Genomic DNA, 13,954 nt, shown 5'->3' on the forward strand with positions numbered 1-13,954 from the left:
CCTGGCAGGAAACTCACACAGCAAGTCTGATCCTTCGAAGGGAAGGTTCTCTTACACTAAGCTCCCTAACGCAAAGGGTTTTTGTGCAGCTTTTGAGTGTGAAAAGTCTGAAGGAAGAAACACTTTAAGGTGGAAATGTCTATTTTTTCGAGACGTCCTGATGGTCATAAGAATTTGGTGTAAAATATACAGGGCAGGGAGCAGCCCCCTTCTTCTGGGAAGGAGACCCAGCCACTGCACTCCCCGCCCCCGCTTCTCAAAGCATTCCTCCCACACGCTGCATGAGCTCCAGGTGTCTGGGAAAACGGATCAGATCTGAGGAATCCAGGGTAGTGCAGGAAAAGGCTACGGACAATCCAAGGCAGTTGAGAAACCGGAGAAGTAAGAGGAGAGGTAGGTTCCAGAAGATGGGAGGGCGGTAGGAGGAGGGAGGGGTGCAAAGCAGGTCAGCGCAGCCAGGACGATGCGCTGCTGTGCTCACAGCCAGCCCCGGGCACCCTGCAAGGGTAGACATGTCACGTCCCCTTCGGGCTGACCTGCTTGGAAAGGACCACAAGCCAGCTGCAGCGGCATCCTGCCCACAATGCCAAGCCAGTCGACTGGCATACCTCAGGCGGCACAGAGCCCAATGCCGTGCACCTTTAAGAGCCCCCTTCACTTTTTCAAAAGCGCTTCCCATGCAAAACAAAAGTGCATGAAAATGAAAGGATTCCCTCCCAGGGGTCGCTAACCTTCGCTTCACCATGTGCAGCTATGCATGCAGGGACCTCCATCCTATACATTCTGAAGTCACACTCTGGGAGACTGGATGACCCTTCCCCCCCCCCGCCCCTTAGAATAAGTATGAAAACCTAACCACAAACCCCTAAAGAAGCTGGAAGTTAGGGCGAAAAGGTGGGCCCCCTGGGCCCCCGAGCGGGCGCTCACCCTGCAGTGAATGACGACCACGTGCTGGGGGTCGCTGTTCAGCCAGGCCTCCTGCGCCTTGCAGATGGTACACACCTTATCCAGGGGCGGCGCGTGCAGCTCTGGCCAGCCCACGTCCAGAATCTGCGGGGAGAGAGAGGAGGGTTCCTGGTGTCCATCTCCAGAAGCCCTACGAAGCCATCTCACGACGGTTTTTTTAATTTACCAAAATATTTCATTTTAGAGTAAAGAACAAGGCTGCGTGCTCCTTTTCTAAAACTCAGTGGGAATGATGGCTCCTTTACTGGAAAGAAAAATAGGAAGGATTATGTTTTCCCCAGGAGACATCTACTCCCGGGTCTTATCTGCTTTTCTGCAGCTGGAATGACAATTCTAGAAAGGGCTTTCGGGAGCCGCTAATGGTGCGTGGCTCATGGGGAAAGAGGCCCAGGTCTGGCAAAATCTGAAACAGGAGTTCTCCGCAGGGGCTGCCAAAATTCCTCCCTTCAGACTAAAATCGCAGTTTGGGAAAACGCTGAGAGCCATTCCTCCACACAAAGGGCAGATAACTTCTCAGAGCGAGATGCCTATCACACGTGACACTCCCCAAAGGAGAGGAATGTGCCCAGGAGGGAGGGAGGAAGGCCTCCAAACCTCAGTTACAATTCAGGAACAAAGAAAGTCATCATCACGAGATAAGGAACCTGGCAGGTCTGTGGGCAAAACATGGCATCTCTGAGCCACCTGACACATTCCCAGCTCTAAACCTGAGGGCCACGCAGTGCTTTTGCTTTCCATTTACTTTTTTAAGAGGGGAGGGGAAGGCAGAGCTCTGTCTTATTATAAAAGCAATAGAAATTGTGTAAAATGATGGAAAAATTCAGAAAACCGCTGGAAGCAGGGAAAGGCCTACACCCCTTCCACCACTCAGAGCAAAAGCCTGTTCTGGTGAAACCCTTACACTCTTTTTCTATGTACATTTAGCAAATACATAAATTCTATACTCTGCCCTTGTTAACGAGCATTAAAACAGGCAATTCCCCATGTTACTATTTTTTTTATCCTAATGGCTGCAAAATGTTCCAACATATGGAATACGGTATGCATACATATACCATATATACCATAACTTATGCTTATGCAATCTTAAAAATTTCCCCCTAAATCTTTGCTGTTAAAAAGAATAACGGACGGAGAGGGAGTGCATGGATGTAGGGAGGTGGCAGGAAGATCTTTGAGGTGAAAATGTTCTGGATTTGATCGCAGTGGTGGTGACAAAAATCTACATATTTGAGATGGCACAGAACCACACACACACACACACACACGCACACACACACACACACACACACACACACACACAGCTGTTGCTCGTAAACCCAGCGGAAGTTGCATGCAATCTGTGGATGGTACCAATATCAACTTCCTGGCATTAATATTTTACTATAAGTTATGCAGGACAGTACCACTGGGGAAGACTGGGCCGGGGGTATGTGGGATCTCCCTGTATTCTTTTTGCATTTTCCTGTGAAGTTATAACTATTTCAAACTAAAAAGTGTTAATAAAAAAAAATAAGCCATGGATATGAACAGTTCCTAATACCCCTCACTAAGTCATATTCCACAAAGACTTGCTACAAACCCTTTTTGCACAAGCAGGATAAGCATCGTGGACCTTTAACAAAACTCAGAATATAAAGGGCTAAGATCCATACCTTTGGGTTAAGCTTTGTAAGGTCATATCTCTTTTCCGAAAGGTTTAACACCTACAAAGGGGAAATAAGAAGCTATTAGACTAAACACGGTCCTCAGAGATCAAAGAGGATACAGTTGCATTCTCACACGCTACTTGCTTTCTAGACGTAGAGGATTATAAAAGATTGAAATGTACAGATATGTAATTGTCCCAGAATGAAAAGCAAACAAAATAAACAAAGAATGACAGATCCTATGGAACTCGACTTGGCCCCCAGAAAGCATGGGCTTCGTCAGAGGAAGGACGTGTGGGAAGGAGGGCACCTGGTCCTCAGGGAGCCCAGGCCCTGACACTCCGAGGCAGCCCAGAGACCCGCGCGCTCACGGAGGAGCAGAGCTGCCTGCGAAACCTGACCACACCTCGAGGAAAGGAACAAATAAGGACAACATTGGAGCAGAAGGGGCTCCCCAGCCTTCTCTCTCCGGAGATGGACACTGTGGAGAGCTGACAGGAGGGGTGCTCCTGGGGTGAGGGCCCGTGGTTCCTCTACCCCAGAACAAGCTGTCTCCTACACCTGTGGACCGTGGGCCCCGTTAGAACCTTCTTCAGAGGGCCGAGGCCTGTGGCCTGACAAGACAGCTGTGGGCAGGGAGGAGTTCTGTCCCCACAAGCACCTGTCAGGGCACACAATTCAGACGTACACGGGGGAGGAGATGCACTCACCCCGGGTTCTGAACTCAGAAGCCATGGAAGACACACAGGTGTGTCTTTCTTCAGATTGTTCAAAAAGGTCCCTGTCCCCAAACAAGGTGAGCACCCGGCAGCCTCGCCATTGTGCAAGGGGGCCTCTGGCCAGCGTGGAGGGAAGAACTGCCCCAGCTCCCGGGGCTCAGGCCCCAGGCCTTCGCGGGCTCAGTGAACAGCGCGCGGGGCAGGAAGGACGAGGCGTGGAGGGGACCCCCCCATCCTGGGCCAGGCGTCAGGACAAGGACACCATTCCTGCAGGGCAGGCGGCTCTGGGAGCGAGGACGGGCTGGGGTGATCTCAGGGGCTGGACCCCGCCTTCCCTGCCTGTCACCAGGCCATGCTGAGGACGGGCGGGCCTCAGGGGGAAAGGCCACTGGGCCACGCAGGGGCTGCTGGAAGCCACCCGGAGGTCACCTCCCCCTGCTCTGCCTCCAGGGCCACCCGCCCAGCCCTTCCAGGAGGCCGATAAGGATGGCAATAACTACCCTGTCGTTTAAAGAGGTCTTACAGGCGGGTCTGGAGAGGTGCGAGAAGCTGTCATTTAACCCAAAGAGCGGAAGACGGAGCCGCAGGGCCCTGCCGCAGGACCGGCACTGGCACGGAGGGAACACGCAAGAGCAAGGGCGAAGGAGGCCGTCCAGGAAGACTCTGCTCTTCCGCGGTCTTCCTCAACTGGGGGCTCCATCCGACAGCCTCACGTGTGTTTGAAGTGGGGCCGGGACAGACGCCGGCTCCTGGATGCCCACCCTCCGTCCCCCGATTCCCTTCAGCAGGAGGGAAGGAACGGGGCTTTGGAGACGGGGACGCCAAGCCCAGCAGCCGGGGCAGAAGCCGGCGGCCCTCGGGGCGCAAGTGTGGAGCCCAGACGCCCCAGACCACCGCGGGCCGTGCGCGGCAGCCAGTGCGGCCTCTGTGCGGTGCGTCCCCCTCCCCGGCACCTCTCCCCATCCACCAGGCCCCCAGGGGCGCTGAGCTACGCAGGGATCGGGATGCCTTCCCGCCCGCAAGCTCCTCAGTCCACGCATGTGGGCGCCTTCGCCAAGTTTCAGCCAACTCAGTGTCCCCCAACGTCCCCACCCTCGGTGTCCCCTCAACCGTCCTCACGCTCTGCGTCCCCGCTCACCAGGTAGTTGTCCCCATGCTTGGACCGCAGCATGCGCGTCACCTCCTGCAGGCTGTGCAGGTACGACTCCTCGGAGCAGCCCGCGGGGAAGGACACGGCAATGATGCGCTCGGTGATGTAGGTGAGGTCCAGCTCGCGGCCGTCCTCCATGGCGGGGCTCAGCCCTGCAGGCCTGGGAGACACGCGGCAGGCTGTCAGGGGAGGGGCCGAGTGCCAGGACAGCAGAAGTCGAGGGACCTTCGCTCACTGTTCACACCTGGACCTGATTACAGGCATCTGGGAATTTACTGTGCCCCATCCCAGGAGGGCACACATCTCAACTTCCTTAACGGTCATGACTGGGGCACTATAAGCTACGAGCAGGGAATACACAGAGGACGAGAGGCTCGTGGCAGAGCAGCAGGCCTGATGGAGAACCTGCAGACGGAGGGCCTCAGTGGGCGGGCGTCGGCTCAGAGAGCCTGGACCTTGCAGGGAGGGGCCTTCCTTGCTCTGGGTATCACGGCAGGAGTAGGCAGCAGGGGAGAAGCTCATGGCAGAGCAGAGGCCAAGACTGGGAGACACCGGCAAGTGACTCGTCACGTCGACATGTAGCAGCCTGCGGCAGGTGCGGAGGGCCCACGGGCCCAGGCAGGAGGCTGGCCTGCCCTGCAGGGGGGATGAGCTGGGAGGGAATCTCAGCAGCTGGGAGGCAAGCGCTAGCGTCTCTGAGAAGGGCTGTGCGCAGGCTCTGCTGAGACCGCGCGTGGGTTAACCCGGGGCGTGCAGACAAGGGCAGGCATCAGGTATGGGAGGATGGGGCCTGGAGGAGGGTAAAAACGCCAAGCAGTGAAGCCAGCAGAGGGGAGGGCTGCTGGTGTGGGGAGAGCCCAGAGCCCCCTGCACACAGCATCCAGGCTCTGCTTCACTCATCACTAGGACGGTGCTCTGGGGACCACGGGCCTCACAGCCCCTCCCAGGAGAGGGCCCTAGGACTGCGGGTGGTGTCAGGGACGGAAGGTAAAACAACCAGCGGAGGGGTGCCGGGGTCAACCCCAAGACAGCGACAGCCCACAGTGAAACTACAGAAGGGTGCAGGACAGTCACGGGAGAGCGATTTTAGTCCATCAAATTCCCCACCACCAGCTCTAGGGGTTTGTACTTGTTGTTCATTTACTACTCTTGTTACGTGGGTTTCTCACCTAATTCTGAAAACATTTTAAAAATACACCAAATGGTTTTAACAAACTTCCAGGCACCCAGTCATCCAACTTCAAAACTGACACAGAGCCAACCTTTTTCCATCCACACTCCCTGCTACCTCCTCCATCACTTTGATGGCATTGAAGAAATCCCAGATATTATATGTCATTTCACTTATAAATATTTTTGCATTTATTTCTAAAAGACAAAGATATTTTTAGAAATATCTACAATGCCATTATCACGCCTGAAAGAAACAGTATCTTTAAATACCCATTATCATAAATGTATTTTTTAATTGGTTTATTCGAATTCAAACAATCACCAAGATTTTTCTTCTCTACCTTACGCATCAGACATGAATGTAAAAGAGTTTTGTTTACTTTAAAAAATCAAATCACATTTTTTGACACTGGTATTAAAAAATAAAGAGCTCATCCCCCATGTTACGTTTCACAATCAAATCACAGCTACACGATTATTTATTGAATGTTTCCAAAACCAGCGTTTCTAATGCTGGGAGATTACATCCAGAAAGAGACATAAACATGATATTTATCACCTCTGAGCATTTATCTTTAAAAATGAAAACGACATTAAGCTTACTACGGAATAAAATAACACTGTGCCCAGGCTTCCTCTGTGAGATCTGACCCAAGGCCAGAGGCACACAAAGGAGTTTCGGTGATGGCCACTCACCTGGATGGTTTGTCACAGCACAGAGAAGCAGGTGGTGAGGATGCCCCCGGAGTCTGCAAATGACAAAACAAGGGTCATTCTCAAGTCCCCTGTCCTGCCAGCCCGCACATCGCAAACCTCACCGCGAAGGAGGGATGGGAGCCCGGTCCTCTGTTTAATCATAGATGGTTCAGACCCTGAACTACTGGCTCCTCTTATCACCCGGGAGGGTCGACAGCTCATCAGGTCATCTCAGCCCTAAGACTCCAGATCCCAAGTGACGCAATTCCATTAACCAACAGCAGGACGGCTTCCCACGTGGGACAGCACAACAATCCCGTCGGGCGTCGGGGCAAGGTAAGCGGTCCCAGCACATGTAAACGCTTGTCCTGCATGTCCTGGTATACAGGAGGCGCTCAGTCAACATCGGCCATTATTACTATCATTATTGTTAATATTGATATCTACTTGAAAGAACCAGTTAATGACTTTGAGAGAATTTTCAATTTTTTCCACTCTTTTTTTTTAAAAAGCTTATCCAACAGGGAAAAAAAAAAACTCAGGTTATAATTACTTTACAGTTTACATAACCCTTCCCGGGTGTGTGTGTGTGTGTGTGTGTGTGTGTGTGCGCGCGCGCGTGCGTGTGTGTGTGCGCGCGTGCGTGTGTGTGCGTGTGTGTGTGTGTGAGCGTGCGCGCGTTGTAAGGGTTATGTTATACTCTAAGGCTATATATACACTCTTTCAGGAGATGCATCCAGCAACTTTGTGAGGAGGAATTATCCCCACGTTTCAGAAGTGGGGAAACCAAGGCTCTGAGAGGTGTGAGATCTTGTCGAAGATGGCAGAGGGGGAGGAGAGCCCAGACATCCCCGTCTCATCTCCCCGAATGCCTTCCTCTCAGGAGGCTCCTTCCTCTACTGCCTTCTGTGAGCTCCTCCCTGCCCGCTGCATCAAATATATTTTTTAAGTATTGGGGAAATGTAAACTGATTCAGCATTTTAGAAAACAGCTTGTCCGTAAATATAAAATGCCCTTAAAAGGTCTGAAGCGTGTGACTTAGCAATGTGAGGAATGACGCTGAGGAAACTACTGGGGAAAAGTCCGTGAGTCTCTATGGACAGGGGCCCTCACTGCGCTGTGATGTGTGTAACAGCAAAAAATAGACAACAGCCTAAGAGGTCAACCACGGCGCCTCAGTTACATCAGATAAACCGCGCTACCCTGCAGACGGCGACACAGGTGTGAGCCTGGAGAGAGGCCGTGACCTATGACGGCAACAGCACTGACGACCCCAGACGGCCACATGGCCGCTCACCGGTGCAGAGTATGATTCACACACAGACCCACTCACTCCTATACACGCACCCCTGGCAATGTGTGGCCAGAGTGCAGGCTGACGGGGCAGGTTTGCTTCTGGAATGTCCCGTTACATTTTTTCTTCTATGTGCATTTTTTTCCTTTTCTGCTTAGAACATAGCTCGCTTCTGTAACTGGAGAAAGTGTAATGCCTCCAGGGTCGGCTCAGATGAAGTTCCAGCTCCTGGTGTGGCATTCAGGCCTCACGGCCACAGTCACAGAACTCAGACGCCCTCCTGGAAGGCAAACAGGGAGGAAGCCGCCAACCTGGGGATGAGTACGCAAAGCTGACTGGAGACCGCTGCTCCCTACTACCAACCAGTACAGAGGGATTGATTCTGTCTTCCGATACTTACAAACCTCTCTGCGTTTTCACTCTGCAAACTCCGGTCTGTGCGAACACACGTGACAAAGCAAAGCAGGAGAGAAGACAATACCCTGGGGGGAGGGAAGGCCAACGGGGGCCCTGCGGACCAGCCCCACCTGCTGACGTCCAAGCACGGATGTGACCAGGCCAAGCTGCTCGCCGCCAGGCCACCCCCTCCTCGCTGCTTAGCCGGAGAGGGAACGTCCCTTGTCATTCCTGACACACGGAAGCTGAGTTTCAAGGGGGCCACAGAGACTCCTTCCATACTCTCTCCTGGTTTGACCTGAAGGTCGGTCCAAGAGAACCGTTTTAGTTTTGCTCTGTAATTCCCCCAGAATTAGCACAGGAGCGCGAGATACTTCCTGCTCTAGAAGGCAGAGAGCTGGGCAGCTTCCGGGCCTTGGGAAACACCAGGCCCCAAGAGGGCAGTGAAGGTGGGCCTGGAGGGGTAGCACCCACACTCCCCGCAGCAGCCTCAAGGCTCAGCAGCTTCACAGAGGGTCCGAAACAGCCCAAACCCACAGCAAGTCCTGAGCTCCACCACCCTTTGCATGATGGATGTCAGCTAGATAGACGATAAATACACAGCTAGATGGTAGATAGGTAGACAAATAGATTGGATAGGTGATAGATACATGATAGGGTTAGGTAGATAGATAGATGATAGAAACATACACACACACATACACGCATGAAAGATAATTAAACAAATACATACATACGTACAAGCAATACAATCAGAAGGCCAGGCCTCGGCCTACCCTCCCAGCATTTCTCAGTTCCACCTGCAGCCTGAGCTGTGTCCTTTGCCAACTTACACTGAAGTAACACACACCCATTTAGGATAAGCTGACACCATCCATAAGCGTAGGTTTGTCAATAAAGAACGAACTCCTTGAAGGCAGGCCCGCTACGCCTTCCAGTACCTGCCCCCATCACCTAACTGGATGACGGGGGCTGGGACTGCCGCATACATACCGACTGTTCACCCCAGCCTGCCGGTGAGGCTCCTGGCCACGCCTTAGGTGAGAAGCCTAGCGTGGAGGTGGGCTGAGGGACATCACATGAAGGCGATGCCACTCAGGGGGGTGTGGCCAGTGCCAAGGCCCTGCGGTGGGACTGTCTGCATCTCAGGGACCAGCAAGGGAACCAGTGAGGCCAGAACAGGTACACGGGAGGGGAAGAGTGAGGAGGGGATCTCTAGGATGAAAAAGGGAGGCCCTCCGGCAAGTCAGGGCCCCCAAGAGGCTGGAGAGAAAGTCCCTGCCTCCTTTCCTCGCCGTGCTGCCCCTGCACCCCACAGCAGCCAGCCGTGCCTGGGGCGACAGGGCCTGGGTCCATCGACCACGCAGCCCCCCGGGCTCCACTATGGGAGGCAGCAGTGTTCCACCGGCACTGTCCTGTAAGAGGCCACAGGTGACTGAGGTCAGGAAGCAGACCCACTCGTGGTCGGCCACCTGTTTCCCAGCAGGAACCCCAGGACGGAGATGTGATTCTCCTCACTTCACGGTTTGGGAAAAAGCATTCAGAAGTACCATTAGGTGTCTAGAATCTCACAGTGAAGATGCAGCAGCAACTTCTGACACCGAAATTCTGGACTCTTTCGATCCCCCGGCCGCCGATGGTCCACAGCCCACCCTGCTCAGCCTGTCCCTAGGTCAGACTGGAATCACTGAAGTCAGCGGAGCTCTTCCCTGGGGAGCTAGTCTAGCCCTACGCTTGGAGGATTAGAGCAACCGTGAGCAAATTACCACTTCTAAGCCAGTTTCTGAGATTTGATGTGCATGAAATCCTGCAACGGGAGAAAACTTCATTCTGGGGCTGTATCTGGAACCAAGCAGATGATACGCAGGGGACGGGACCCCGGATACACTGGATAGAAGCCCCTTGGCTGCCCGGGGAGCTCTGCCGTGAGCAGATAGAGAGGGGCACGCCCCACGCCCAGTGGAAGGGGCCTGACCATGCCCAAACACCGTGCTTGTCAGGAAGGTGACATGTGATGTCTCTGTGAGTCTTTACTTGGAAGCAGAGAATTTATCTACTTTTGGGGCTAAAAAGCCAAAGTCTCCCTTTATCATCACAGTATATTTCATGCCTTAAGAATAACGGAGAGGGCTTCCCGGGGGCGCAGTGGTTGAGAGTCCACCTGCCGATGCAGGGGACACGGGTTCGTGCCCCGGTCCGGGAAGATCCCACATGCCGCGGAGCGGCTGGGCCCGTGAGCCATGGCCGCTGAGCCTGCGCGTCCGGAGCCTGTGCTCCGCAACGGGAGAGGCCACAGCAGTGAGAGGCCCGCGTACCGCAAAAAAAAAATAGTAATAACTGAGAACCAACGTACAAAAGATTCTTGAAGACAGTCCCTTGCTCATGAGAAACCCTGCATCCTGAGCTCGTGGAAGTCTAAAGAAGCCTCTCTACTTGTAGCCCCCTGGCCCCCAGATCTGTGCTGCAAACGCCTTTTCTCCTGCTGTTTTGTGAGAAGAGAGCTGTCCGCCAGGCTTCCTGGGGAGCCTTCGGAGGCTGAGGGCTGCAGGCCACCACCGCTCTCCGTAGACCTGTACCAGCGCCCCGGGTGATAGCAGCACAGCACCTGCCGTGTTCCTCCTGGTCTCCAGGGCGATGCAGCACCATCCCCACCTGCCTCTGCCCTGCCCAGCCTCCTTCACCTGTGTCCCCTTTGGCACATGCTTATCACAGCTCTCAACTTCTAAATGTGCTAAGAAAAATAAGGGCAAAGGGAAGAGACACAGGTGGAATCCGTGCTAAAGGTTAAACATACGAAAGGTAACCCACAAAGCCTGGGCTGCTTGAGGGGCTGCTTCTCCTTAAAGGTGCTGCTTGAGGCCCAAAGCTCATCTGCTTAGACCACTATGTAGTCCTGGGACCCCAATGAAGTCACTGGCCTCCCTGATAAAATGACAGCTTTGGATCCAGCGCTTCGAAGGTCTGGTGCAGCCCTGCAAACCCTGAGTCCACGGATCCAAAACAGAGAGAAGTGAGCCATCCACCAGATAAAGAACTAGATGACCTGCCCGGGGGCTCTCTCGTTTAACATATTTTTCAAATTATTAAAACTCATTTAGTATAGTCTGAAGTCAGGGAGCCTGATTCCTCCAGTTCCTTTTTTTGTTCTCAAGATTGCTTTGGCTATTCGGGGTCTTTTGTGTTTCCATACAAATTGCGAAATTTTTTGTTCTAGTTCTGTGAAAAATGCCAGTGGTAGTTTGATAGGGATTGCATTGAATCTATAGATTGCTTTGGGTAGTAGAGTCATTTTCACAATGTTGATTCTTCCAATCCAAGAACATGGTATATGTCTCCATCTATTTGTATCATCTTTAATTTCTTTCATCAGCGTCTTATAGTTTTCTGCATACAGGTCTTTTGTCTCCTTAGGTAGGTTTATTCCTAGATATTTTATTCTTTTTGTTGCAATGGTAAATGGGAGTGTTTTCTTGATTTCACTTTCAGATTTTTCATCATTAGTATATAGGAATGCCAGACATTTCTGTGCATTAATTTTGTATCCTGCTACTTTACCAAATTCATTGATTAGCTCTAGTAGTTTTCTGGTAGCATCTTTAGGATTCTCTATGTATAGGATCATGTCATCTGCAAACAGTGACAGCTTTACTTCTTCTTTTCCGATTTGGATTCCTTTTATTTCCTTCTCTTCTCTGATTGCTGTGGCTAAAACTTCCAAAACTATGTTGAATAAGAGTGGTGAGAGTGGGCACCCTTGTCTTGTTCCTGATCTTAGTGGAAATGCTTTCAGTTTTTCACCATTGAGGATGATGTTTGCTGTGGGCTTGTCGTATATGGCCTTTATTTTGTTGAGGAAAGTTCCCTCTATGCCTACTTTCTGCAGGGTTTTTATCATAAATGGGTGTTGAATTTTGTCAAAAGCTTTCTCTGCATCTATTGAGATGATCATATGGTTTTTCTCCTTCAATTTGTTAATATGGCTTATCACATTGATAGATTTGCGTATATTGAAGAATCCTTGCATTCCTGGAATAAACCCCACTTGATCATGGTGTATGATCCTTTTAATGTGCTGTTGGATTCTGTTTGCTAGTATTTTGTTGAGCTATTTGTAATGAGGTGGATAGACCTAGAGTCTGTCATACACAGTGAAGTAAGTCAGAAAGAAAAAGACAAATACAGTACGCTAACACATATATATGGAATTTAAGGAAAAAAAATGTCATGAAGAACCTAGGGGTAAGGCAGGAATAAAGACGCAGACCTCCTAGAGAACGGACTTGAGGTTATGGGGAGGGGGAAGGGTGAGCTGTGACGGGGCGAGAGAGAGTCATGGACATATACACACTAACAAACGTAGTAAGGTAGACAGCTAGTGGGAAGCAGCCGCATGGCACAGGGATATTGGCTCGGTGCTTTGTGACAGCCTGGAGGGGTGGGATAGGGAGGGTGGGAGGGAGGGAGACGCAAGAGGGAAGAGATATGGGAACATATGTATATGTATAACTGATTCACTTTGTTATAAAGCAGAAACTAACACACCATTGTAAAGTAATTATACCCCAATAAAGATGTTAAAAAAAAACTCATTTATTTTCCTAATGAGGTAATTTTTATATTTGAAATAGATGTAGCAATAGCAATTCTGCAATCATGTGGCCATCTTTCAAGAGAGCACAGTGACCACCATGACATTTGCATGCCGACACAAACTTCTGTTATTAAAAGAGAACAGAGAGGGCTTCCCTGGTGGCGCAGTGGTTAAGAATCCGCCTGCCAATGCAGGGGACACGGGTTCGAGCCCTGGTCCAGGAAGATCCCATATGCCGCAGATCAACTAAGCCCGTGCGCCACAACTACGGAGCCCGGGCTCTAGAGCCCGCGAGCCACAACTAGTGAAGCCCGCGCACCTAGAGCCCGTGCTCTGCAACAAGAGAAGCCACCACAATGAGAAGCCCGTGCACCGCAATGAAGAGCAGCCCCTGCTCGCCACAACTAGAGAAAGGCCGCGCGCAGCAACGAAGACCCAGTGCAGCCAAAAATTAATTAGTTAAATTTTTTTTAAAAAAAGAGAGAACAGAGACTGGTGCACCATTCGCCAAGACCAGGGGTATCTCAGTCCAGAACACATGGTGACACTGGCCCAAGTATCGCTGGGAGAGAAATGCTTTGCCACTGATAACGGCGCTTTTCTAAGAGGGCAGACCGCTGGAAGGAAGGCTGGAGTTCAGACAGGCACTCCACCGTTTGGGAGCAGACGAGGGACAGCCACATACTTCCAAACAACAGAGGGAGAGAACAGTGGGGTCCTGGGGTCCTGGTGGGGACGACCGGCGTGAAAAGGCCACTGGAAGCTCGCGGGGGACGAAGGCCAAAGCACGTGTCCAGAGTGGGAGGGCAGCTGCTCCCCGGGCGCACACCCTGCGGGCCCCGCCCGGGCTGAGTAAAGACAGGCACCCACGGTGCCCGGCGGGGAGGTGGTCCCCTGCGCTCACAGACGTGCGTGGTGTATGGGGCAGAGGGGGAGGCGGGATCCTCATCCACTGGGCAACACCACCTCCCAGGAGCCGCTGGCTCCCCAGGGTGCGTGGGGCTCCAGGCCCCCGGGCCCCCAGCTGACCTGAGGCTTACTTGGTTCAGTCAAACATCCTGCACCACCTCAAATCTACAGCCGAACCTCTGCTACCCTGACAGGAGGCCAAGAATTACTAGGGGCCCTTGTATCTTATACTTTTTCAAGGAAAAGATGTAGTCGATGCATGACAGTAAACAAACCCCTGAAGACCTTACTCTGGATGCAGAATGCGCCGTCGAAGGGTTTGGAGGAGGGTGCTGCAGTCAAAGCCAGCAGCCGTGTCCAGGCCAAAGGACGCCAGGCTCCGCGTCTCCAATAACCATCCATGAGAGGCGG

General features: G+C 52.2%; 1 protein-coding gene across 3 annotated transcripts in view; it reads right to left on the reverse strand.

Moving 5' to 3' along the window:
- TNS3 (tensin 3) overlaps positions 1 to 13,954 on the reverse strand; it is a 227,344-nt gene that overhangs the window by 122,045 nt on the left and 91,345 nt on the right. For all 3 annotated transcript variants that reach the window (XM_060157465.1, XM_060157464.1, XM_060157463.1), the window contains 4 exons: positions 6,354 to 6,406; positions 4,473 to 4,644; positions 2,622 to 2,672; positions 928 to 1,050 (listed from right to left, as the gene is read on the reverse strand). In XM_060157465.1, coding sequence (XP_060013448.1) covers positions 928 to 1,050; positions 2,622 to 2,672; positions 4,473 to 4,622 — 324 coding nt within the window. In that variant the 5' untranslated portion in view covers positions 4,623 to 4,644; positions 6,354 to 6,406. The remainder of the gene's footprint in view (positions 1 to 927; positions 1,051 to 2,621; positions 2,673 to 4,472; positions 4,645 to 6,353; positions 6,407 to 13,954) is intronic.

The sequence above is a fragment of the Lagenorhynchus albirostris genome, chromosome 8, assembly GCF_949774975.1.
Source record: "Lagenorhynchus albirostris chromosome 8, mLagAlb1.1, whole genome shotgun sequence".
NCBI lineage: Eukaryota > Metazoa > Chordata > Mammalia > Artiodactyla > Delphinidae > Lagenorhynchus > Lagenorhynchus albirostris.